The sequence below is a fragment of the Poromitra crassiceps genome, assembly GCF_964638095.1.
Source record: "Poromitra crassiceps genome assembly, chromosome: 17".
Lineage (NCBI taxonomy): Eukaryota > Metazoa > Chordata > Actinopteri > Beryciformes > Melamphaidae > Poromitra > Poromitra crassiceps.
In genome coordinates, this window is record NC_139635.1 from 39,020,606 (window position 1) to 39,046,222 (window position 25,617).

Genomic DNA, 25,617 nt, shown 5'->3' on the forward strand with positions numbered 1-25,617 from the left:
TTTCTCCCCAATTGTACTTGACCAATTCCCCCTTGCTGCTACCCCCTCTGCTGATCTGGGGAGTGCTGTAGACACACACATGCTTCCTCCGATACATGTGCAGTTGCCAGCCGCTTCTTTTCCCCTGACAGCGGGGAACATCACCGGCAGGACGTGGCACGTGGGAGGATCACGCTATTCCCACCAGTTACCTTCCTCCCCGAACAGGCGCCCCGACCGACAAGAGGAGGCGCTAGTGCCAAATGAAATGGCCCAGTTTGTAGGATTAAGCATGTTTACAGCCTGGTTTAAAACACGGTTTTGGCCTATAGAGCTAATTTCAGCTGTACAGAGGGTGAATGTCTATATAACTCACTTGTTTATAGTAAAATAGACAAGACATAGATAGAAAAGACTATGTTTTGGGGGTGATTGATAGGTCGCCTGTCCAGTGATCGCATAGCTTGCCAATCACGGACCAATAACAGGCGGAGCTGCAGCTCTGGGAAACCCATCGTCTCGTGCCGTCTCGCGCAAGCTACGCAAGGACCCCAAGATGGCGACAGACCACACTACAGGAGGCTTCCAAACAGGAGTCTAAAAAGCAAGGGTAGGCTTTGTCCATATTATTTACTGTCCATGTGTGTATCACATCTGACATCTAGCAAGAGGTCAGGTTAGACTAACAAGTACAGATACAGTCCCACAGTGCATTTGTGGTGCTGACATGTAGCTCTTTCTGCATAATATGAGAAAATGAGCCTGTGATACTTCACAGCTAAGGTGTGAAGAGATGCTTGATGTTGATTAATGTTGCTGTTTTGTAATGTTATGGTGAAAAAGCACTTGGACTGATTCGTACGTTCTCTGTGGCGTTGGGGCAGCGCAGGGTGCAGAAGGTGTCGTAGTGCAGGCCATTGGTGCAGGTATACATGCCCTGGAATACGTCAGGCAGGGCCGGGCAGGATATGGGCTCACAGCCAGTTTCCTCCCACTGCCCATCCTCCAGACACTCCACCTTTAAGTACTTCCTGCGGAGAACAGGATAGACATCAGAAAACAACATTAGATTAGTAATACAAGAGGCCTATAATATAGAGACACCCCACTGCAGGCTCCGCCAATAGTAAGAAATGGTACTCTTCCAGTCTCCTAAGGGGGCGTAGTCCTATCAGCTTGTGATTAGCGGTCTGTCAATAGTATGAGACTTCATTGGCTGACCAGTCTCCTAAGTGGGTGTGGTAGTGGCTAAACCTAGATGACACAGATACAGGAAGAGACTGGAAGTTGGGGTATCTCCATCTATATTATAGGTATCTGGGTAATACTGTACACAAGATTCTTGTTTGAGAACACCTGTCAATCAAACAGTGTGTCCAGTACCGTGGCGTCTTTCTCCTGGGATTTGATGTTGATGAAGTTTGGGTTTCGCTTTTCTTTGTCTGTTCAGCCAGGTTGGCTCTCGCTGCTCATGCTATCTACCCACTTCTTCTTCTGTTTATTACAAACAGAAATAAATAAAATAAAACACACACACACACACACACACATGCTGAGTGGTGCCGTGAAATTCAGTCTCTGCATTTATCCCATCGAGGCCTGTCCTTCCTCCGGGGGGCAGCCTGGAGCAGTGGGCAGCTTTCAGTGTACAGCGCCCGGGGACCATCTTCAGTTCTTTGTCGTCGCTGGTCAGGTGAAGATCTTCTGCATGTTTTTAGTGGGGGTCCATACCTATGTTGTATGGAGGAACCCCCCCAGGGGAGCACGGGGAGAACATGCCAACTCCACACAGAAAGGCCCTTTTGACAAGATAGCCCACCTGGGCAGTGGGCACTGAGGACATGGGGAAGGGGACACACCCTCAGCGTCCCAGGTGGGAATCGAACCCAGGACCTTCTAGCTGTGAGGCGACAGCGCTACCACTGTGCCACCGTGGCCCCACTTTCAGGAGCTGACTGTAGGTTGAATCACTATCGTGTTATACAGTATCAATCAGTAAGTAGAGAACATTACGGACGTTTATGCACAGCCCATTCCACAGTAACATAAAGCACATTGCCGTGTGTAAATGTTATAGTATGTGTTCAATGTTGGTACGCATGTCAAATGTAATCATAAACTATTTAAACTGCTCACTTTCACATGTTGGACTAATAATGTATCTTGGGCTGTAAAAAATGTTTACACGTGTATTCGAGAAACAATAACTCATAAAGGTACCCAGGTGCGAATGGGTCCATCCATAAAAATATCCCTTCACACTATGAAATTTTAGCATGTAGTACAAAAAAATATTGTTCTCTCCCTTTATTGAATAATAGTGGAACAACTTTTAAGGTATATATCACTTACTGTAGCATTACAAGTACAGTGTGTAATACTACTAAATGCTAGTATCAGCAAAGGACTACTATACAGTATATCATCTCAGCAACTTGCTTGGTAGACTAATACAGAGTCAATTGTGTGAAAAGATATTGCTGACTCTAGCTAATATATATATATATATATATATATATATATATATATATATATATATATATATATATATATATATATATACTGTATATATATATATATATATATAGAAGATATACATTTCCCCAGAGGCTGTGTCTGCTCCTAATAGGAAACCCTCATCTCATTAACAACATGTAAACTGGGTTCAATAATGAGCATGGCTGCCCAATGAATACAATTGGCAAAGCCTTAATGAGGCCCGGTTATGAGGCCCGCTTTGGACTTGGTACAAACTTTATTGGAGCTTGATGCGAACATGCTCAGAAACCCAATACAGCTTTGCAGATGACGGACCTAAAAATACCTCTTTAAAATGTACCATTGTGCTAGTTGCCCTGGGGTTTGTGTGTACATTGTCACCTTGTTGGTACCTGTGTGAATCAAATCTTCTAATTGAGTTAAGTGCGGTGTAAATGGGGATGTTGTAAAATAAAGGGGGGGAAGGAATTTCCTCCACAGCTCGCAGGGAGGAATGCGTTACAAAACGCTGCATTGACTTTGGTCTTTTCATGTTTTCCACAGCCTTTCTAGTATTTCAGGGTATTGCAAAAGCCACAATACGTTGTGGGTTTGTTTTGACTGTTTCTGCTATTTTTATGTGGAATAACATATCTCTTGACAGTTTGTGTGCAAGGCTGCTCCAAACCATGCACAGCCCACTGGAAAGAAATGCTAGGAGATTCTTATTTGCCATTCGAAGCATGCTTTCATCCTGAGGTTTACAGCACCCTGCATACATTCTTCACCGTGCCCCACAGGATCCAGAACTCCTCACGCTGGGAAGAGTTCAACTCTCCCAGCGTGAGGAGTTCTGGAGCGAATTCTCAGAGTTTCTCTCCACGCTCTCTCCATTGAGCCGCCGATGCGCCCGAGACGAACTCACCTCCGGATCTTCTTGTTGAGGCTGCCCTTCACGTAGTAGCCCGGGTTGCACTTGTACCGACACACGGTGCCGATGTCGTGCCCCGTGGCGAGGCAGTCCGCCGTCAGCAGCTTGGCGTCGGGCATGGCCGCCACCTCGGGACACTCGATCTTGCAGTAGGCCTCCGGGAAGGACCACAGACCATCCTCCAGACACACCAGCCTGTCGCTGTCACCTGCGGGGGGAGGGGCGGGGGAGGAGAAGAGAGGAGAGAAGAGGGCGAGAAAAGAGGAGAGGAGAAGAGGAGAAAATGGGAGCAGAAAGGAGGAGAGGAATGTCACGACGGGCCGGTTAGAGGTTAAGTGCGTGCATATGCATAATTTGATAAGAGTTGTGAATCATACAAAAGGCAGAAAACGCAGAAGTCAGTCAGAGAAACCAAACTAGGTCCCACCACATCATGGACTCATTTCTGGTTTTGCTCCATGGCTCCGTCTCGTACAGACGCGAAGACATCTCCGTCGGCGTGACGCACAGAAGAACCCACACACCCGCACACAAACGGGGACAAGATAGGATGAGCCCCAACGCATCTCTGTTGACATGGTCTTTGACGGGATAGTTACTTCCAGATAGTCCTGAGGTGGAGAGGCACGGAGAATCTGGGATGTGTGAGAATTAAAGTGTGCCTATGGCTTCCCCATGTTGCCTAAAGGAGCTAGTATATTCATCGTGCATGCGTGGCCCCACACAAGGCATAGGAGCGCTGGTATGTGCGCAGAATCATAACACTTTTACACACGTTTACTGGCTCTATAAAATGTAATGAATCCTTAACATGGCATCGCATTTGTTTTTTTATAAGCTATTTAAACGTGCTTGTGCTTGCGTGGGTGATTATTATCAAAATCCATTGCAGCTGGACTGGACGGACACTTTCCTAAGAGACAGGCCTATTTCTGTGAGACATGATGGCCTCAGTCTTCCTAAGAGACGGGCCTATTTTTGCGATACACGAGTGAGACGTGATGGCCTTCCAACACTCCACCAAAAGCCGCAGCTATTATTACATTATTGCTGCACGATCGGTATTGAGATCTTGAACGGGCCTTACTGCTGACTCTACAGCCACATTCGAGCATCCATTTCGGACCGCAAACACAAACTGTGTGGACATGTGGTCGAATAATAAATCAATTCAAGCAGCATCTACTATCTTGCATAACTCGGGGAAGTCATTAGGCCTTTGGAGATGTCTGTGTGTGTGTGTGTGTGTGTGTGTGTGTGTGTGTGTGTGTGTGTGTGTGTCTGTGTGTGAGTGGGTGTGTATAGGGGAGGGGGGGTGTTATGAATGCCTTGGTCATCATTTGTACTGAACTGCTATGCGATCAGTTTTTAAGGCGAAGCTGTCTTGTTTTCTGTGGACATCGATGCAGAAGGATGTGTGTGTGCGTGTGTTTGTATGTGTGTGTGTGTGTATGTGTGTGTGTGTGTGTGTGTGTGTGTGTGCGTGCGTGCGTGCGTGCGCGGACAAGGGTGCTGTACCATGTGCTTCTGTCAATGTTCAGTCTGAGTTTCAGTGACACAAGTAACTCATTCTAAAAGGCCATACGGCTGCAGAGTGACTGGAGAACAAGGCTCATTCAGGGCAGACTTTTATTTTATTTTAGTTTGAAATGGTGTGTTACATTGAGAGATCATCCAATCATTTTCGCAGCTGTGATTGTTTAAACATCGCTCACTGTGCAGCTGCAACACACAGTCACTTCTCAGGTGCAGCAGGGCCACAAAGCTCGCACTCAACCCCCTCCGCTATGGAAACCTAACAGCTCCCCTGTGCGCCTTTATTCCTTAATAACAAAATTATTACATCTCCATAGCCACACCTTTACTGGTAGCCCCGCCCCCCGCCATAGAGAAAGGTTTAGCGGGGCCAAACGAGCTGCATTAGCCCCCCCCCCCTTCCCTGCTATTTGAACGTACTGTTTTGATTCCACTTTGATTTCTGGCCAAAGTATGATTTTGTTCCAATGTGAAACGGTTCTCCTGTGAATGTGCCTTGTCGGTTCATGTCACCGGGTGCAGCCGCCAACGGGTCAGAAAACCATTAACAGCGGTTGTAAGTGGAGTCACCTCCCACCTGCAAGCAACTACGCATGGCTGCTTTGCTATTTCCAAAGCCAGTCAGAGCCTTCCTCTCTCCATCTCTCCCTCTTCTTCCTCACGCACTATTTCTCTAACTCCCTCCTACCCTTCATCTTTCCCTCCTTCACGTTCCTTCACGTTCCTCTTCTCCTCTGTCTCCGTCTCTCTTTCCTCCATTGCTTCCTTTCTATCTTCCTGCTACCTGATAGACCTCCTGCAAACTTTTCCATCTCATCAAAATCACATATATTCTCGAATATGGACACAGCAGCATACTGCATTCCGTGGAAAAAGCAAGTGAATCATCCAAGCAGACAAACACTTGATTGATTACTTTAATGGAAATGGATTGCATTTATATAGCGCTTATCCAAAGTGCTTTACAATATGCCTACATTGACACATCGATGGCAGCAAGCTATCACGCAGGCTGCTGGCACAGCCTTCCGGAGAAATGTGGGGTTGCCCAAGGACACTTCGACATGCGGACCGGAGGAGCCGGGGATCGAACCACCGACCTCTTTTATCCAAAGCGATTAGTCGATGACCCGCTCTACCTCTTGAGCCACAGGCATCCTCTCATTACTGGATGATTACTCTGTAATTAAGAGAAAAGTATACAGCGGAGTGACATTGCACGTGCTGTAACTGACATTGCACGTGCTGTAACTGACATTACACGTGCTGTAACTGACATTGCACGTGCTGTAACTGACATTGCACGTGCTGTAACTGACATTGCACGTGCTGTAACTGACATTGCACGTGCTGTAACTGACATTGCACGTGCTGTAACTGACATTGCACGTGCTGTAACTGACATTGCACGTGCTGTAACTGACATTGCACGTGCTGTAACTGACATTGCACGTGCTGTAACTGACATTACACGTGCTGTAACTGCGTGCTGTAACTGACATTGCACGTGCTGTAACTGACATTGCACGTGCTGTAACTGTGTATTGGTGTAAGGACCTGGTTTGCTATCAAACAGTAGAGGGGAGAATGTTGAAAAGAATTGACCAGCACACTTGATCTAAGCCTTCAAACAGTATGTATACCACTGTCTTTTACAAGTTCAAAAGCACCGTTGATGAAAAAAGTCCTATACCGTGATGTATACCATTATAGACCATGCTTCGAATTCTATTGATAAGAGCGATAGGAATTTGATAAGAATGATTTCAGGCCATCCCACCCAACTCTACTCTGCTGCTTTTCCCTGTGTTTTTTTCCTTTCCCGCCCTCCATCCCTGCATCCCGCTGGGCTTGGCCCGGTAAGGTAACCATGCTGCCGACCAGCCTAGCAGAGAGGTTTCTGGGAGCAACCTCACATCACCTGCTCGGCAGGGGGCCAAAGAAGCACCCAAGGGCCTTGTTGTAAGCCTGAGCCAAAGCAGCAGTGCAATTCGTGTAGAACAGTGGTTCTTAAAGTGGGGGTCCGGCGGGAAACCCCAGGGGTCGTTGAGAAGGTGCCAGGGGTCCTCAGCAAAAAGGGGAATAATTTGTTTTCACTATAACTCCATCCACAAGTAACACAATAACAGAATGTATGACTATTTGTGTTTCATACACTTTCTGTAATGAAACATCTAAAAGCAAAAAAAAAAATCTTGATGGGGGACGCTGGGACAAAATCGTATCAAAAGTGGGTCTGTGGTCTAATTTGTGCCAGTTTAGGGGTCCTTGACATGAAAGAAGTTTCAGAACCACTGGTATAGAGAGAGGCCTTGCAAATGCTCTGTTCTCATCCTCCAGGCAAGTGCAACTGAAGTTTCTGGTGAGATCGGGCCGATGCTGATCAACTTCTTCCTATATCTGTGCGGGCATCATTTGAATGTGTTTTTCACCCAGGTCTGCTTAGCGTTTGGCTGATGAGCGCGCTCAGGCGGACAGACGGACGGAGGTGGTGACCCATAAACAACATTCGATACCTTCCCCGAGGCAGCCAGAAAGCCGGGGGCCCGAGGCAGCCAGAATGCCAGGGGCCGCACACAACTGACTGCCTTGGCAGACAAACAGAGAGGAACTGACAGCAGGCGCAGCTATTTTCACCACAAGGTTGGAAAAGAATGATTAGTGATGATTCACCATGGACCACGAGAATGAATTGTCAGTGGTCATTCAACGGTTACATTGTAAACAATTCCTCCTGCATTTCGTACAAATTGTATTAAAGTTAACTTCACCGAAGAACAATGCTGATTTATTTTTACACATGATCTCGCGCACATCTGAAAAGTGTAAACCGTACTAGACAGTTATTGAGAGTTCATTTGAGTTAAGTTGTGGACCACTGATGTCATTTATGCAGAAATGTTTTTCGGTAAAGTTTTCCTTTAACCAATTAGTTATACAGTTCATACAGTTATACATGTTAGATGATGTCATAACGACATCACTACATGACTACATCACTGGACTGTTAGATGTCATAACGACGTCACTACATGACTACATCACTGGACTCTGTTAGATGATGTCATAACTACAGTTACGATGATGCCGAGTTGCCGACAACTGATGTCGGATGATGTCATCAGTGATGATGCCAACAGTGATGATGTCATATTTCTGATGCCATTTGTAGAGTGATGTCATGTTCTTGTTGAACTATGAGTGCGACTACAGCGAGTTTTCCGTAGTTGTTCGTAGATTCTTCTTACGGCATAACTTCTGCAACAGTTCTCAGTTTCGAACCTTGCAGATTCCAGTGTCCCAGTTTGCTTCAAGACCTTCAAGCGTCTGCACGTAAACTCACCTGTCTCAGCTTCACAATACATATAGGCAATTGATTGTTCATGATCTATTGACTTTTAAACCACAATATATATCATAGAATAGAATAGAATGCTGTAGAATAGAACAGAACAGAATACAATCTATATAAAATTTAGTATGTGGGCGATGTTTGTTTGTTTGTTTGTTCTGTGTCCGGCCACAGCTATGCCGTTTTAAGTGCGATCGGGCTGAAACTTTCACGGGGTGTAAAGGGCCTAGCATGCGAGATGCCTAGTATAATACAATGCAGTAGAATGGAATAAGATAGTACAGAATCCATGCCCCCTACCCTGTAGTATGGCTGGGGATCCGCAGGTGAAAGAGCACTGTTTGCCGAAGGTGGTGCCCCAGGGGCAGTTGAAGATGGCGTGGTAGACATGAGACTGGTCAGGCAGGCCACAGTCGACTGGCCGACAGCCCACCACGCGATCCCACGAGCCATGGACGCACTCCAGCTCTGTCTCCTTCTGGGAAGAGAGGGAACAAGAGTGGGTGAGAGAGAGGGGGGGGGGAGGTATTACAAATATCTGGTATAGGAAAATGAAAGGAAGGGTTATTGTGGAAGTTCGATTTCTTTTTTCTTTGACAGATGTGCAGTCTGTTGTATCGGAGGTACAGGTAAGTAAGTAGGGCTTTATTTATATAGCACCTTTTAAAACACAAGGTTACAAACTGCTTCATATATGAGCCAAGGTACAAGGTGTGCAGTCTGTTGTATGGGAGGTACAGGGAGTCCAGTGCTTTGTCATAGCAGAAGTGTGTAACTGTATTTACTGGTTACACTGTAACCTGGTACAGTGTCTTCACTAAGTATTTACTGGTTACACTGTAACCTTATACAGTGGCTTCACTAAGTATTCCACATTCCCACATTCCCATTTTCTGTATTTGGTCATGTTGCATGCAGCCTGAGATTTATTGTCAACAATCTGCACAAAATACCTCATAATGGCAAAGTGAAAACTTATGGAGGTTTTTGCAAATCTATTAAAAATTGAAGGAAGATGTCATTTCAATAAGGGTTCAATCCCGCCCCAGTCGATATTTTGAGTCTTCTTGGATACGTCTGCTTGGCTAGATTTTTTTTTGCAGATGCCCAAGCTCCATCAAGTTGAATGGCGGGCGTCTGTGTCTATGTGGTTCCATAGACTTTCAATGGGATGCAAGCTTGGGCTCCGGCTGGGCCACCCAAGGACTTTCACATTCTTTTTTGAGGCTATTCCAGTGTTGTTTTGGCTGTATGCTTGGGGTCACTGTGATGTCGGAACACAAATCAGTGACTTGGTCTTTGGCACTCAGAAGTAGGTTTTCCTCAAGAATTTGGCTGCATTCATTGTTCCCTCTATCCTTAGGGAACAGTCCCAGCCACTAGTCTCTCAAGTCAGCCTATCTCTTCCACAATCTGAAATGCTCCAGAGACACTCTGTAGTCTGTACTTCAGCCCATTCATATCTGCACAGAAAATGTTGTCATCTTCCAAAGAAAACGCTTCAGACGGGAAAGGAAGTTCGACGGTATTTGACCAATCACCACACATGTTCACAAGAAAAAAATAATAATAATAATATATATATATATATATATAAATTAATAAAATGTTCTTGTCCAATCACTCCAATTTCCATTTCTGCTCAGCAGCTATCTAGCTAGGATTCGACTAGTTGGTTTTACTTCGCTTCAGCTCGAGCTCTCACTAGTGCTTTAGCACGCATAGTGCACAGACTTGAATGCTCTTTACCTTTTATTCCATAAAAGTGAACCTTTCGAACCACCCAGGTGACGTGACGGTGACGTGGAACACCGCAGCCGCACCTGAAGGCACCTGGCCAATCCCTGTCTGTGATTGGACGCGACCATCAGTCCATTTTGTAGCGGTCCCGCTAGACAGGGAACTCCACTTCTGCCGCATTCAACATTGAAGCCAGACGCATATTATTTTGCTCTCGAGACCTTGCTAATTAGCTTCCTCGCCTATACCAACGTTCGTCTAAACTGTCCCCCGTGTCACGGAGTAGCGGACGGGGAGTCCTCGGCTGTCGAGTTCCTCCTGCCTGACGGCTTCCTTCGCCTGGACGACGAACTTTGGCTGTGACAGCTAAGTAGTATTTTGCACGTGTTAGACCGGTCAATAAGAAGTGGCCGGCTAATTGTATGCTACGTTAGATATAGCGTTAACGTGTTGGTCCGCTAAGCTAGGCTTCGTGCTTAGGCTTTAACGTGTTCCGTAGCTTAGTAAAAGCTTCGTTGCTAACTCTGTGTTACTTAGCACTTAAATAGCTTGCCTTGAGATTGACCGGCTGCTAGGCTGAGAGTAGCTGCGCCTCGCGCACGCTTCCCGGCCGATTAACGTGCTGTTAGCCGTTAGTCTCTCGGTGCTTGCTACCGAGATAGCTCACGAGGCTGCGACTCGTTCGCTTATTAGCGGCACGTGTGCTTCTCGCCCACACGCTCGCTTCTTATCTCGGCTGCCAGTCAGTCGCTAGCTTCTTCTTGGCCATGACATCTAAGCTCGGTGCAGAGGTGCGCTGCCCTCGCTGTGACGCTTGGCTGTCCCCTAATGATACACACACTGTGTGTGTGTGACCTGCTTGGGCCGCTCTCACGCTGAGCGCTGCCTGGGGGACCCGGGCTTTTGTTCCCCATGTGCCTTGATGACCCCGCAGGCACGGCTATATAGGGCCTCTCTCTTCAGACCCGAGCAGCCCAGAAACGCTACTGCCCCACAGGGCGAGGCCGTGCTGCAACAGGCGGCATCTGGTGATCCGCCTACCTCTGACTCCGACCCGCTCCCTCTCGGTCAACGGGGCGTCCAGCAGGGCCCCCGGCAGGATTCTCGGGAGGGTTCTCAGCACGGGTCCGACCATTCTCTCCCCCCCCCTCCCTCCACTAGGTCGGAGGAGGCTCGTAGCTTGGTTGAGTTTCACACCCAACTATGGGGTGAGTCGATGGAGGGCATCTCCAGGGGGTCTGGGTCTGTCTACCATGAGGACGACGTCCTTGACATCCATCCACAGGATGACGCGGCCTCTCTGGAGGGCCCGGATCGGTCGGGGACTCGCCCCTCGGGGGTTACTCCCCCTGGAGTTCAGGGAAGTATTATCCAGGGCTGTCACCGAGCTCGGCATTGAATGGTCCGCACCCCCGGCCCCTGAGAAGTCGCTTTTCAGTGCGCGCCACTTCCGTCCCGTCGGACACGGCCGACGACGCAGTTTACACTCTATATGCTACAACTCCATCCTAACACATCCGACTGAAACACTGTTGCGATAGCACACACAGTATAATACCCATAGTACCTGGTAGGGCGGACTGCCCCTGCCATTGAGGACGGTCAGACTGAAACCACGGTGACACTGCACAGAGCAGCGAGAGGCCTCCCCTCCCCCTGTACACCTAGATGGAGAAGGTCAGAAATACATACTGTAGTTCTTCACTTGTTCATTCATCCCTCCGTGTGTCCACTAGTTGACTAAAACTAAACTATAAACGAAAACTAAATGTGGGGGAAAACATCATTTTTTAGTTCACTGAAATAAAAACAAAACTAGACTTTAGAAAGAAAAAAAGGAAAAGTAACTGAAATGATATTGTGTACTTACAAAACTACTGTAACTAAAATAAAATAAAAAATATATAGAAAATGTCTGTAGTTTTAGCCTTTTGTGAATTTGGTCAATTTTGTCAACGCGAGCACGAGGAGGGATTGGTGCATAATGTTTATTGAGACGGGGACGTCCCACAGCTATGTAGTCTCAACACCAGACCCATGAGAGTTCTTACACTGATACTATGTTACTGCATACTGCAGATCTCTCTCTGGGTCTGGGACACCCCTCGCTCCAAACTGGTGTCGGAATCCCGGCCAGTGATTGGTTTGTTCGGAATCCTGAACCCACCAATCAGCACCGATGGTGCTGTCCCTGAGTTTTTAGTTAATGATTTTATGCATGTCAGGGAAGCTCATAGTGTTTTTACAAGATCTAGTATTGCCAACTTGTGTTTGTTTCGATTTAACACATTCACTGCCAGCCGTTTTTTTTTACTGTAGGTAGGTTCTGCCAGAGGTTTTTTTTGAGGATTCTGGCTCATCTTTCAAGACCCGAGGATTCTTTTCTGCTAAGATTTTGTGAACACACAATATCTCAAAAGAACTAATAGAATGTGTGCTTTCTCTGTCTAAAAGAGTTAGTTTGTAGAGTTAGTAGTTATGTAAGCATTAGCAGTTGAATACAGCATGGTTTCAGCGTCAGAAAAATTATTCTGAGATAAACGGCTTTTTGTGAAATTCGATAGAACAGTCACTTTAACCATTCATTTTTGGCATCAGTAAGACGTCAGACATCTAAACAATAGTTTTGAACAGTAATTTCCTCCATAACAGCAGGAAACCCCCCTCTGCTTCCAACTCCTCCCTCCGTGTGTGTTCTTCTTGGCTGCAGCGGCCGTGTCACAAGCTCGTTTCTGTTGCTGTAACCTCGCGTCACCAGTCTCATTGCTTTGCTGCTGCTGTGCCTGTCTGCGCGGCCGCTCTTTGAGGAAGTCTGGATGGACTCGCTCGTTACTTGGAGTTTTGGTTGAGAGCTTTGATGAAGCTTTTGCGATTCTGGTCATATTTATGCTGCGTGTTTCAAAGTGTGTTCCACCCGTAATCTATTATGCAAATTTGCAATCCCGCACCGCCAGCAATCAGCGCGAAAACGAAAGCGTTTTCGCCAATCCATTTTCATGAGAATGGCTTGATCACACTGCTTTTTGCTTGCCTTCCTCTAGTCAGGAGAGCACTGTTGCCACTTAGTGGGTCGGTGGAATGGGTTGTACACGTTCGGTAGCTCCAATAACTTTATAGGAGACGTGGGGGGCATTGATCCACGTAGCACCGTCAAAAAAAAAAATATATTTTTTTGACGTCTCAACTCGTCATTGGCAGTGAACCGTTGGAATTTTTTTGACGAGTCAACTCGCCATTGGCAGTGAACGTGTTAAAAGCCTGGCTGGTAAGGATACCTTTTCTTACACTGGAGCTGCAGAGTGGAACAGTTTGGACCTGCTTTTTAAATCAGCCAACTCCCTTCACAGCTTTAAGTAGTTAGCTAAAGCATGGCTGATTAATAAGATTCCTGTGACTTTCCCACATGCTCATCTTTTTCTTTAATTCAGCTTAATGTGTTCTGAGTAGTTCTCTTCATCTATCATTGTATTGGTTCTAGGACTTGTCTTGAATATGTCAATTGTTTCTTTGACACTTGATTGATCTGTATTGTTTTTTGATGTATGTCTTTGTATGTCTTGTTTATGAGACCAGGGACCAAATCAAACCAATCGGTAATGACTTTAGGGATCAGGCGCGCCCACCCAACCTGACTCTGTTGACTTTTGAAAATGAACCACTCTCTGATTAGTGCTATGACCTGTCAGTCATTCAATTGTCCCCGCTCAAAGCACCAGTGAGGGCTGTGAAGTGGCACAGACTCATTTATGTAGTAAGTGGAGCGGAGCGATTCAACGTCATATTTGATCAAGTCTGGGGAGAGACTAACAGCTACAGTATGAGTCAATTGCCTTCACAAAGTGTTGTGTTTGGATTGTAATACTGTACCTATTCGGAACTTCTTAAATTCAATTTGGCCCCTGACAAACACCCCCCATAGATCGATCGATCGATCAATCAATCAATAAATCAACCAATCAATCAATAAATCAAACTAATAAAAACTAAACTAAAACTAAACATTTTTAACAATAAAAACTAAACTGAAATGAACAAACCCACTCTGGAAACAAACAAAAATGGAAAACGAAAAATAAAAATAAAAATAATGGAAAATACAAAAGCATAATAACTCTGGTCCACCCATGTGCTCCACAGGGCCTACCTGGTGGAGGCGTGATCCAGCTGGGGAGGAGTGCAGCTGTCCATCTGACAGGGCTGTCGCAGACAGCTGTAGCGGGGATGAGAGGGAGGGAGAGACACAGAGAGTAACTAGAAATCCTAAAATGATCATCCTTTCTGAGTTAGATCAAAATGTCATCTTATCTTACATTAGCTTAGTCAGTGTCTGTACATCTGAAAAGCATGGTTCAGTGATCTGACATCATGAGATCTGCTCATGTATTTTTAGTGTTTGTAATACGTAACATTAACATTTTTACAACTGTCTCTATGGTCCACTTTCCACCTGCGTCGTGTCGGGTTGTATGGATTGTGTATGTGAAAAGGGAAATGTTAGTGTATCCATTTGTTAATTCTCATTTAAAGTTATCTCATTTATGTAAATAAATGTCTGTTAAGTCACTATCTATCGCAGACTGGGTTAACACAATGGTGATTGAGCCTATGGACCATTGATGGAAGCCTTTGCATTTTCAGTATTGCAGCATTTATGAACTTGGTGTCTGTAGAGACACCCCAGAGAGGGTGGGCGGAGCTAATGCAATAGACTCACTCTTCACGTTACTGTAGGGTCCCGACAACTCTTGTGTCAAGTAGGATAAGCTACCTTTTTCCGGTCTCTGCTACTGTAGCATTGCGGGTCGTTACTATGGCCGAACAAACTGACTAACGTATGCAACACTGTTTGGATCCCACCTGTAATTACTGCTCATCGCCATAGGTGTCGCCAAAGAGAACAAAACCGAAATCTTCGAGATTATCACTTTAAGTATATTTACAAGAAATTACTTTTGTGAACATTCAAGTTATTTGCTAGACCTGCTGTCTTAGATTCATTTCATATTATAGTGTCCTGTGAGTTTAGTGATTATTTGCAGGTTAATGAGCTGTAATGGTAACCTTTAAATTGATACATGTATGTGTCAATGTAAATGTACGTGTATATATGGATAAATATTATTCATACATATGTGCAGATTCAGTCACATTTTGGAATCAACCTCAAATTCAAGGCAAAGACTAGGTTCACAACAGAAGCACTTTTGAAGAGCATCCTGAGTGTGGATGTGGACATGTGTGTGTGTGTGTGTGTGTGTGTGTGTGTGTGTGTGTGTGCACGTGTGTTTGTGCGCGTGTGCACGCGCGCATGTGTGTTTGTATGCGTGCATGTCTGCGCACGCGTGTTTGTGTGTGTTTGTGCGTGCATGTGTGCCACGTGCGTGCGTGTGTGTGTGTGTGTGTGTGCGTGCGTGTGTGTTTGTATGCGTGCATGTCTGCGCACGCATGTGTGCCACGTGCGTGCGTGTGTGTGTGTGTGTGTGCGTGCGTGCGTGTGTGCAGTAGGTAGGTAGTTGTGGGAGAGCCCACCCTCTGATGCGCACCCGGTCAGGGCGAAGGCGCTGAAGTGGCAGGAGGTCCTGAGAGCCACGCCCCCCACGGCCACGTTGGGGGAGGAGAAGAGGAGGACGACGGAGGAGGTGAGGAAGAAGGGGCGCGACAGGTCATGGGTCACATTCACCACCAGGGGGTTCCGCTGGCAGGAGAGATCATGTGTGCCTGGGGGGGGGGGGGGGGGGGGAGACGTCATGTGTCTTTCGTTTAGTATTAAGCACAAACTCATTGCTGCTATACAAACAACACTAGGGAAACTAGTATAGGCTATATGATATTCATATTTATGTTGCTCTGCACAGCCCAAGACAGCATTATCCAATTTTTCTCAAAAGTGATACAATCTACGCTTTAAATCTGAGGGCAAAACCGCCCTGTGTGTGTGTGTGTGTGTGTGTGTGTGTGTGTGTGTGTGTGTGTGTGTGTGTGTGTGTGTAAAGCACTGTGTGATTCTGTATCTTTCTATCACGGAGAACGCGTTGGCGACGAAAACAGCCGGTATAATTCACTGGATGCACCATGGTGCCAAGTTGCCAATCACTATGCCAGCTGACAACCGTTATTTTATGGAGGACTTTACACCTAGTAAGGGCTAGGTGTAAGATTTAAGTTGTAACTTATGCCTAAGTTGGAACAATTTCACTTGGTGCAACTGTTATTTTTTTAGTAGCGCGTAAACTCGGACTTAGTGACACTTTTAAAATAGGATAGGTCTGAACTTATGCGCACCTGCTGCAACCCAGTGCTGTCAGCAAGCGATCTGTAGCTAGCAGTTAGCGGCTAGCTGCTATGCGATGCTAATGCTAGCCAGAACTCTTGTCTGCTGCTGTTGAATGTAGCTTTGTCTTACATGTACAAAACCATCATCTGACACATTTTTATCCCATTTGTTTATGTGACTCTTGTCATGGCCTGGGCTCATTAGCCAGCCAGCCAGCTAGCTGCAGGCTACAGCTGCAGCACTCTCTGACTGGGCGTTCACACTGAACGCATTTTCACAAATTTGCACAGCGAGATTACATACGATGTCAATGCAAATGCAAGAGCAGACACCGTTTCACCCCGGGCACCGCGAATCAGGTGGATAAAGCGAAGTTTCACGGCACAAATGACGTGAAATTAATGTAGCCTCGTTTGTTCGAGTTTAAATTTTGTAACTTTGCGAATAATTCAAACTCGAGCGAGTAATGCTACTCTCCGCCCCCGGTGTGAACTCACCCTCAGGTCAACGCACCCTGAGGTCAAACTCAAGCGAGTAGTGCTGGCTAGTAAGCGTCCTGCCCTGTCTGGTCAGGAGACCGCGCATTCACTAACTCGCACCGTGTAGTGGTGTGCCACCTGCCACGGCCGACCAATGGTGGAACTTCATCACTCATTCAGCGACTAACTCACTTACCGAGATTCGGGTCTCTACAGCTGGGCCATGCCGTCCAGCTAAAAAAGCAGGTAAAAAGTGAAGTACCTAGTGAGTGGTTCTTGCCAGTGGTGTCAGACAGGAGGATGGTGACTGTACCTAGTGAGTGGTTCTTGCCAGTGGTGTCAGACAGGAGGATGGTGACTGTCCTTCTGCACTGCTCCCCAGACCAGGACCCGTCTGAAGCCAGGTACACTATCACAGAGGCTGCCACTCCAGGATGGACAAACCCCACCTGGAGAAAAGGTAGCATTAACAATAATAACATTAATAACAATAATAATATTAACACTTTGTAATCTCTGTAACAGCTAATCCAAAGTATCTGCAGGTTTCAGCAAGCCAAATTTAAGACCTTTTATAATGTTGTAAACAGAGATGGGAAGTAACTATGTATAAAAATACTTTGCTACTGTACTTAAGTAGGATTTTCAGGTATCTGTACTTTACGGAGTATTTATTTTTACTTTTATTCCTTACATTTTAACACACATATCTGTACTTTCTACTCCTTACATTTTCAAAACAGGCTAGTTGCTTTAGTTTTAATGCACAACAGACAAAAACAATGTCATGTTTTCTGTCTCTCTCTCGTCTTGTGCTCTCCCAGCTTTCACGCATTATGTGCACCTTTTTTGTGGAAAAACCATATCACACAAATATAATTTATACATCTTAAAACATGTTTGGAGGGAATCTTCTAAGTTTTATAGTCTTCGAATCCTACTACTATAATTGGAGGCGTGTCTCTCTGTCTGTGTGTCTGTGTGTCTGTCTGTCTGTCTGTCTGTCTGTGTCTGTCTGTCTGTGTCTGTGTGTCTGTCTGTCTGTGTGTCTGTGTGTCTGTCTGTGTGTCTGTCTGTCTGTCTGTCTGTCTGTCTGTGTGTCTATCTGTTTGTCTGTCTGTCTGTGTGTCTGTCTGTGTCTGTCTGTCTGTCTGTGTCTGTCTGTCTGTGTGTGTGTCTGTCTGTCTGTCTGTCTGTCTGTCTGTGTGTCTGTGTGTCTGTCCGTCTGTGTGTCTGTCTGTCTGTGTGTCTGCCTGTCTGTCTGTCTGTCTGTCTGTGTGTCTGTCTGTCTGTGTGTCTGTCTGTGTGTCTGTCTGTGTGTGTGTGTGTGTCTGTCTGTGTGTCTGTCTGTCTGTCTGTCTGTGTGTCTGTCTGTGTGTCTGTGTGTCTGTGTGTCTGTCTGTCTGTCTGTGTGTCTGTGTGTCTGTCTGTCTGTGTCTGTCTGTCTGTCTGTCTGTCTGTCTGTGTCTGTCTGTGTGTCTGTCTGTCTATGTGTGTCTGTCTGTCTATCTGTCCATCCGGAGTTGCAAGATGCACCGTTGCTCTTATTGCCTCGAAAATTGTTGGTCCAGTGTGAGTTGACCTCCCCCTTTTTGAATGGAAATGTGTCTATACATGAGTCTAAATAAGGCGTGGCCGAGGAGGAGGTCATAAATCAGTGAGGTCACAGACAGTGATGAGGTCATAAGCTACTAGTAGATGTACAGTTCTAGATGGCTTCTTCTTTCTCTTCTGTGGTGTTTTATGGCAGTTGGCATCCTTTATGTTGCATTACCACCTCCTTCTGGATTTATCCATCCACTGTTTCCCTACATTCTGTCAAACCCAATCCTCCTCTCACCCTCTCCCGTCCACCCTCAAGAGCCCTGGGGCCGGATTCACCAATGTGTTCTTAAGATAGATCTTAAGACAAATGACATAATAGGACAATTTTGGAAGTTCCTAAGAAGGCTCTTAAGTGCAATTCCTCAATATTTTCTTAGGAACAGTCTAATTTCTTACGAACCTCTTACATTTTCCTACTTAAGAACTTCTTAAGATAGGGTCTAACTTTGGGCATACTGCCATTTAGGGTAGGAGATGACGCTATAGGAGGCAACCCAAAGTGCTTCCATCTACAAAAGCTATTTACAGGTACAGTAGGACAACTATAGGGCAAAGATTTAAACATTGGCTGGTGTTTGTTGTTGTTGTCTGTCATGTCTGTTGTAAATAGGCCTCTAGCTAATTGTCTTTGCTAGCTTATTGCTAGCAAAGAAAATTAGAAAATACGTAGATGGTTGTCAATGATGGTGCCTAGATATTACAGCCTGACCACTGATAACACTGCTCTGTGGAGCTGGGGGGGGGGGGTTGTCTAAAATCAATACAAATCTCTTTCGTTTTCGTTTTCCGCAGGAAAAGTAGGAAAGCATTTTTACACAAGAAAAAAAAAAGAAAAAAAAATGGATGTAGCCTGAGCGGACCTGCTGGTTGTGCTGTTGAATTGACTGCATAGAGCGGCACAGCATGCATTATTGCAATTGATCATAATATATCATTTGAGTGTTTTGTTGGGGAATATGGACTGCATGCAAACAATTTGTTGGTAACAGATAAATGGTCGGAAGGAAGGAGGGAGGGAAAGGAGAAAGACAAGTACTCTCCAGAGAAGAAGAAACGATAATGGAAAGTGATTGCCTACTGCATGTAGATTCAAAGAGGAGTCGGAGATGAAGAGAAAAATGGGGGAAAGCCTTCAAGAAAATGAGAGAACCCTTCCAGATGGAGCAGCAGAAGATGTTAAAAGAGACGGAGGGCTTTCAGAGAGAGCCAGTGAGGATGGAAACGATCAGGAAGGCTTTAGAGACGGAGAGCGACGCGATGGCGAAGGAGAGAGGGCGGCGCGAGAGAGAACACTTCGCCGCGTGTGTGTGTGTGTGTGTGTGTGTGTGTGTGTGGGGGGGGGGGGGGGGGGGACGAGGTGTTTTCAGAGGGAGCTGGCAGACGTGGTTGTGATAAGTAGGCCTTTTCAAAACGCTGAAAGAGCCTTTAGGGAGGAGGAGGAGGAGGAGGAGAGACTTCCAGGGAGGCTGCGGAGATGGGCCCGACCAAGACGGCCTCCATAAAAGACACTGGGATGGAGAGGATGAGTCATTCGGCAATGAAGTGGAAATGATGAAGAGAGAGAGAGAGAGAGAAGGAGAGAGAGAGAGAGAAGAGAGAGAGAGAGAGAGAGAGAGAGAGAGAGAGAGAGAGAGAGGGAGAGAGAAAATGAATGAGCATGTGCGAGGAGAAGAAAAGAGGCGAGCTCATGGCTGTGAAGGACTCAATAATCCACGGCATTGACAGACAAGGTTGTGAAGTCATGTGTCTAGTCAACAGCTAGCCTACGCTCAGTCTGGAGCTGCCGTGCTGATCGTGGGAACGTGACAGTGGAAAGATTAAATGAGACTAGAACACTAAATATGAGAAGCAGACACAGCTCTGGAATGGAAAGCCAGGTCAAAAGACGGTGTTACACAAACCAGAACGTCCCCACTCTTGGCCAGAGCGTGTCTGCAGCAACAAAGATATTGTATTATTGAACACTGAGAAAAGCGCTATATAAATGTAATGTTATTATAATTATTATAATTATTATAAATGTTATTATTATTATTATAATAATAAGTATTATTATTATTATTTTAACTGCAGCAGCTATTTTAACCAGAGAGCCTACCGTGCCTCGTGGTTGTCCTCCTTCCCCTCCTCCTCCTCATTCCTCATTGGTTATCCCTCGAGGTCTTGCCCGCCTCACGGGCTCACAGACGCACGCCCGGCCTCGCCCGCTACACGGGCTCACATATGCAGCTCGGCTGCTGCTCAGCCTCGCCCGCATTGCCTGCTGCTCAGCCTCGCCCGCATTGCCTGCTCAATTTTAGTGTGGTGAGATGCTGTGTCAAGGCATGATTTAACAATATTTCATACATTAAAAATGTTGCCAGTGCTTTTTAATCACGAAGAAACAATTAGCTAATTATGTTTGAGAACCATTTACAAATGATTAATAACAGTCGACAATGAATTATTCTTATTCATGTTCTGGGTCCATAATAAACTATTAGTAAATGATGTATTCATGATGACTAAATGATCTACGCATGACTACCAAACTTTTGTTGGCTCTGTTGCTGAGAAGCCATTCATGACTTGTGGACCATTTATGACTCCCGACTCCCCATGCGTGACTTATGGAAGCATTTCTTTGCGAAACTTAATTTGTCCTTAACATTTGTTTTCCCACCATTAGTAAATTGGCAAATGCTCATTACTCAATGATCTGTTATGATTCATGCATATTCAGTCACAAATTGAGAGAAAAAAATAAGTAAAGGGTCAGTTATGATTTGGTAATAATCTACAGATCATTTAATAGTGAGTAGACTCCTAATTCACAACGGACTGAAAGAACGAACAATTATATTAACTGAATTAGTTATTTATCATTTATATGGTAAATAATGCATTCTATTAATCTGGCAATTGTTCAGTAGATATATAAGTAGATATAGATAATATATAGGATAGAATAGCCAGGTAGACCATTACAAGAATAGAATAGCCAGGTAGACCATTACAGACAGTCACAAAAAGTAATTGTCAGGTGTGTGTGTGTGCGCGCGTGTGTGTGAAGGTTATTGAAAATAACTCAAACTAAAACTAGGTGAAAAAAACATTTTCGTTAACTGAAATAGAAAATATACAGTAAACTAGCCTTTAAAAAAAACCTAAAACTAACTGAAACCATATTGTGTAACTACAAAAATAAAATAAAATCAACTATTCAGCGGAGGGGAAAGATGATTAGAGTGCAGGTATGTGCCAGCCACAGTGTACCTTGAGCCAAACGGAATGCTCCAGGCCGTTGTACAGGTCGGCCTGCGCTGTGCAGGGAAACCAGGCATCAGCGGGGGGCTTCTCGCTCACCTCCGGGTGCTGGGACCTGCAGAACTTGAGTGTAGAAGGAGGCAAATACGGAATGGTCATTAAAGCATTCATAAAGAGATTCCAATCTTACACCCACACATTTTCATGGACCAGTGTCCATGTATCGTTGTTCCAAGACGTGTGCACCTAACGTGGCATGTTACAGGTGCCCCGCGGCGGGTCATACTTCCTACCCTGGCGAGGGCCGGCTCCCCGGTGGCAGCCTGGGCGGGACAGCGGCCGGGGTCCTGGTGGGAGGCGGCGGCGGTCGACGCCCACTGGTCCGAGTAGCCCAGCGGGGTGAAGTAACCGCAGTCCTGAACACTGGAGCCCCGCTCAAACTCCTCGCACACGCCGTCGCCATCAAACACGTAACACTGACTGGGCTGACCTGCGGAGACGCACAAGACAACATGACAACAGTCAGGAGGACTTCTAAAAAGAACGCAAGGTGTGCTTTCTCAGGGGTGTTCACTCAATCTACCCGCATTCCCATTCGTTAGTACTTCCGCGTACTATTCGATTTTCAATGAACAAAGGGATGAGGGAAATCGATCTATTCTGTACTTTTGTTGGCCACTCGCAATGTTGGCTATATCAACTCAAACATATTTTCCTACTTCGGCTGTTAACAGACTGTAAAATGGCAACAATTGATCTTGGACTCCCATTAGCGTGAACATTACAGTAATGTTGGAATGTTTAACGGGCACAAGAGGACGTGGTGGGAAACCTGGGGCGAGTTAGTTTAACCTCAAAACCACCTAGCTGGGCCACGGGCAATAAGTCGACAAATGAAAACAGCAGCAAAGCCTCAACTCAGTGGTGAGAACGCTTTCCAAAGAAGAAGAAACACAACTACCGGTATGAGCGTTACAGCCAGTAGCCCCAAAGAGGTTTGTTTTGCTTGTCTCTAGTACAATTTCTGGTGTGGGTGCGTGCGTGCGTGTGTGTGTGTGTGTGTGTGTGCGTGTGCGTGTGCGTGTGCATGTGTGTGTGTGCGTGTGTGTGCGTGTGTGCGTGTGTGTGTGTGTGTGTGTGTGTGTGTGCGTGTCAAATCTCAAGAATTCCTTTCTGGTACATTGGCATTGAAGTGACACCCAAGGGCCACAGAAAGCAGTGCCAGAGTAATAAGGTTTAATTTAGTGCAACACGTTTTGGTCACATCCCGTACATAGCATCTTTAACAGTCCCTGATATGAGCTTGCACCGGGTTCAAGGAGTAAAATGACACTGAAGGCCTACTCAGAAACCTTCAAACACACCATAAACTTCAAAACACGTCAAAACTGACCTCACCTTCAGAGGAGGAGAGGAGAAGAGAGGAAAACAGGGGAGAAGAGAAGAGAAGAGAAGAGAAAAGAAGAGAAGAGACGAGGAGAGGAGAGGAGAGGAGAGGAGAGGAGAGGAGAGGAGAGGAGAGGAGAGGAGAGGAGAGAAATACAGCCAGAAGCGGTGATTTGCGGGGTCCAAGCACAATATTTGATAAGACAGACGGATAGCCAAAACATTACAGAAGGTATAAAGACACACACCAAGATGTGAAGATCGAACATTCTAACACTGGCTATTGCGCTGACCTGGGACTTCTGTCAAGTTCATCTTTTCATTACAATCACATTTCTGGAGTTGTTCACCACGGCCAAACGTTCTATTCTTTGTCCTTAATGACTAATTTGTCCTCGATGACTATAACGACTTTGGAAAGGACATGCCTGGATTCGAACCCACAACCTTCCATATGAAAGGCTGATGTTTGACCTACTGAGCCAAAGGCCTCTCATTGGTGACGTGAGGAGAAACTAACGAAAGGGAGAAGTAGTGTGATACTGCAACTTACGATTAACAGACAGACGACGCTAATCACTTTATAGAATAAAACAATGCTAAGTCACATGGGTTAGAAACACGCTGCTGCACTAGGCTATGTGAGTTGAAACGTCTGGCCACACCCCAATCAGCAATGATGACATCCAGGTATTTTGGCATTGACAAATTATGTCAAACACCTGCTTTGAGTTTTCTGCACTGTGTGATTTTAGTCTTGATTTCCTTTTCATTAAGAATTAGAATTTCTGAATTTTTCAACCTGGACCCTATTTTTTTTTTTTTTTTTAATGTAATGTAACAGAACAGAAATTATTGCAGTATTGATCACGATCGTTTCAGTTGGCAGCCGCTTTGCCCACACGGCCCTACTGCACTAAACGGGCTTGTTTTTGTTTTTTTTACCACCGACAGGATCTGATTATTTCCATCATGACATTATTATAGAGATATAAGTTACCTTCTGCTTGATCCAAGTCTCGTGAGAGTCTCGCTCAAGTCTCACGGGAGTTGCGCCGGACTAACGTTAGACGGATTACTTACTGAAGAGCGGGGGCAACGGGAGCTTCTACCTGTACTACCAATGTGATGGACAGCAGGCAGAGAGAGGGTAAATACAGCCTTCATTTTCTTTATCTCTCTCTTTTACAATAACAATCTGAGCCTGTTCGATGCTAAAAAACGAGCACTTTTAGTGGACGTACATTGACGGGCGATTTGCCCCATGTGATCACATTGTAGCCATTTGCAGCTGCTGGCCGGCTGATGCGATCTTGCTCAATACTGCACCAATTTCAAACATGTCTGCTCTGACTGGTCAGTTAAACACCTCAGGATGTAGCTCAGGAGGTAGAGCAGGTCATCTCCACTAATCGCTTTGGATGAAAGAGGTCGGTGGTTCGATCCCCGCCTCCTCAAGGCTGCATGTCGAAGTGTCCTTGGGCAAGATACTGAACCCCAAATTGCTCCCGATGGTGTGCCGGCACCCTGCGTGGTAGCCGGCTGCCATCGGTGTGTGAATGGGTGAATGTACCTACTGATTGTAAAGTGCTATATACATGCAGGCCATTTACCATTTTACCATTTACCATAAGAAACACAAAAATAAGGTCCAGGTTGAAAAATACTGAAATTCTCCTTTAAAGACCCCCTAAAGTAAAAAAAACAAAAAAAAACATGTTCTTCTTGTTCCTACAGTTGGATGTGTGAGCTTCACTGTGCAGAGTTTGACACTAGAAGGCTGTTTCCACAATCGTCTGCTGAAAGTGGAACGTTTCTCTGAGCTCACTGAAAAGGCCATTTCCAACGAGCAAGATTCGTGACATCACAAATACTGGAGCCAATCCCTGTCCAGTATTCAGCAGTTAAAGCCCTTGTTTGTATGCTGTGATTAGATATGTTCTAGATCAGTGGCACTCAACCTTGCCCTACTCAGGAGCCACACCCACACAAAAAATAGCTTTGAAAGAGCCACAATCCAAAAAAAGTCCCTTTCCTCACATTATTTTATTCGATTTTAATTCATGAATGTATTTTTAAGTAGGACTTAAAAGAGCCACAACTACCGTAAATTCCGGACTATAAGCCGCGGCTTTTTTCCCGTTTTTTGGGCTTTTTTGGCCCCTGCGGCTTATATAACGGTGCGGCTTATCTATGGATTTTTTTCAGAAAAAAAAAAAAAAAAAAAATGAATTCTCTCTTCTTTAGCACTCTTTCTAACTATAAATCCACTTCTGTTTTAATTTCCTCTCTTGCCCTCTTTTCACCACACTGTATGACACTGTATGATCTCTGTATGATCACTGTATGATCTCCACAGCAACGCTGTGTTTAGCCGGCGGAGGCTCAGACCTTACACACACACACAAACACTCATGGACCCTAAGGACTATAGGCCAACACACGGTCACGCACGCACTCCCCCAAAACCCCCCCCCCCCCCTCCCGCCCCCCCTCCCCTAAACCCCACCCCCCGCCTCCAGCATTTCGTCTGCAACTGAGCTCTTCCCCCCCCAAACCCCCTGCCTTGTTACAGCTCTTGCATCATCCACCCCCCCCCCCCCCCCCACCC

General features: G+C 45.7%; 1 protein-coding gene across 1 annotated transcript in view; it reads right to left on the bottom strand.

Annotated features, from left to right (window-relative positions):
* Positions 1-25,617, bottom strand: part of pappa2 (pappalysin 2) — a gene marked incomplete at its 5' end in the record, with an annotated part of 155,678 nt that overhangs the window by 36,401 nt on the left and 93,660 nt on the right. Inside the window, 9 exons of the mRNA XM_083654116.1 lie at positions 842-1,010; positions 3,383-3,596; positions 8,577-8,754; positions 11,584-11,680; positions 14,161-14,226; positions 15,560-15,734; positions 17,083-17,218; positions 21,630-21,743; positions 21,914-22,110. Coding sequence (XP_083510242.1) covers positions 842-1,010; positions 3,383-3,596; positions 8,577-8,754; positions 11,584-11,680; positions 14,161-14,226; positions 15,560-15,734; positions 17,083-17,218; positions 21,630-21,743; positions 21,914-22,110 — 1,346 coding nt within the window. The remainder of the gene's footprint in view (positions 1-841; positions 1,011-3,382; positions 3,597-8,576; positions 8,755-11,583; positions 11,681-14,160; positions 14,227-15,559; positions 15,735-17,082; positions 17,219-21,629; positions 21,744-21,913; positions 22,111-25,617) is intronic.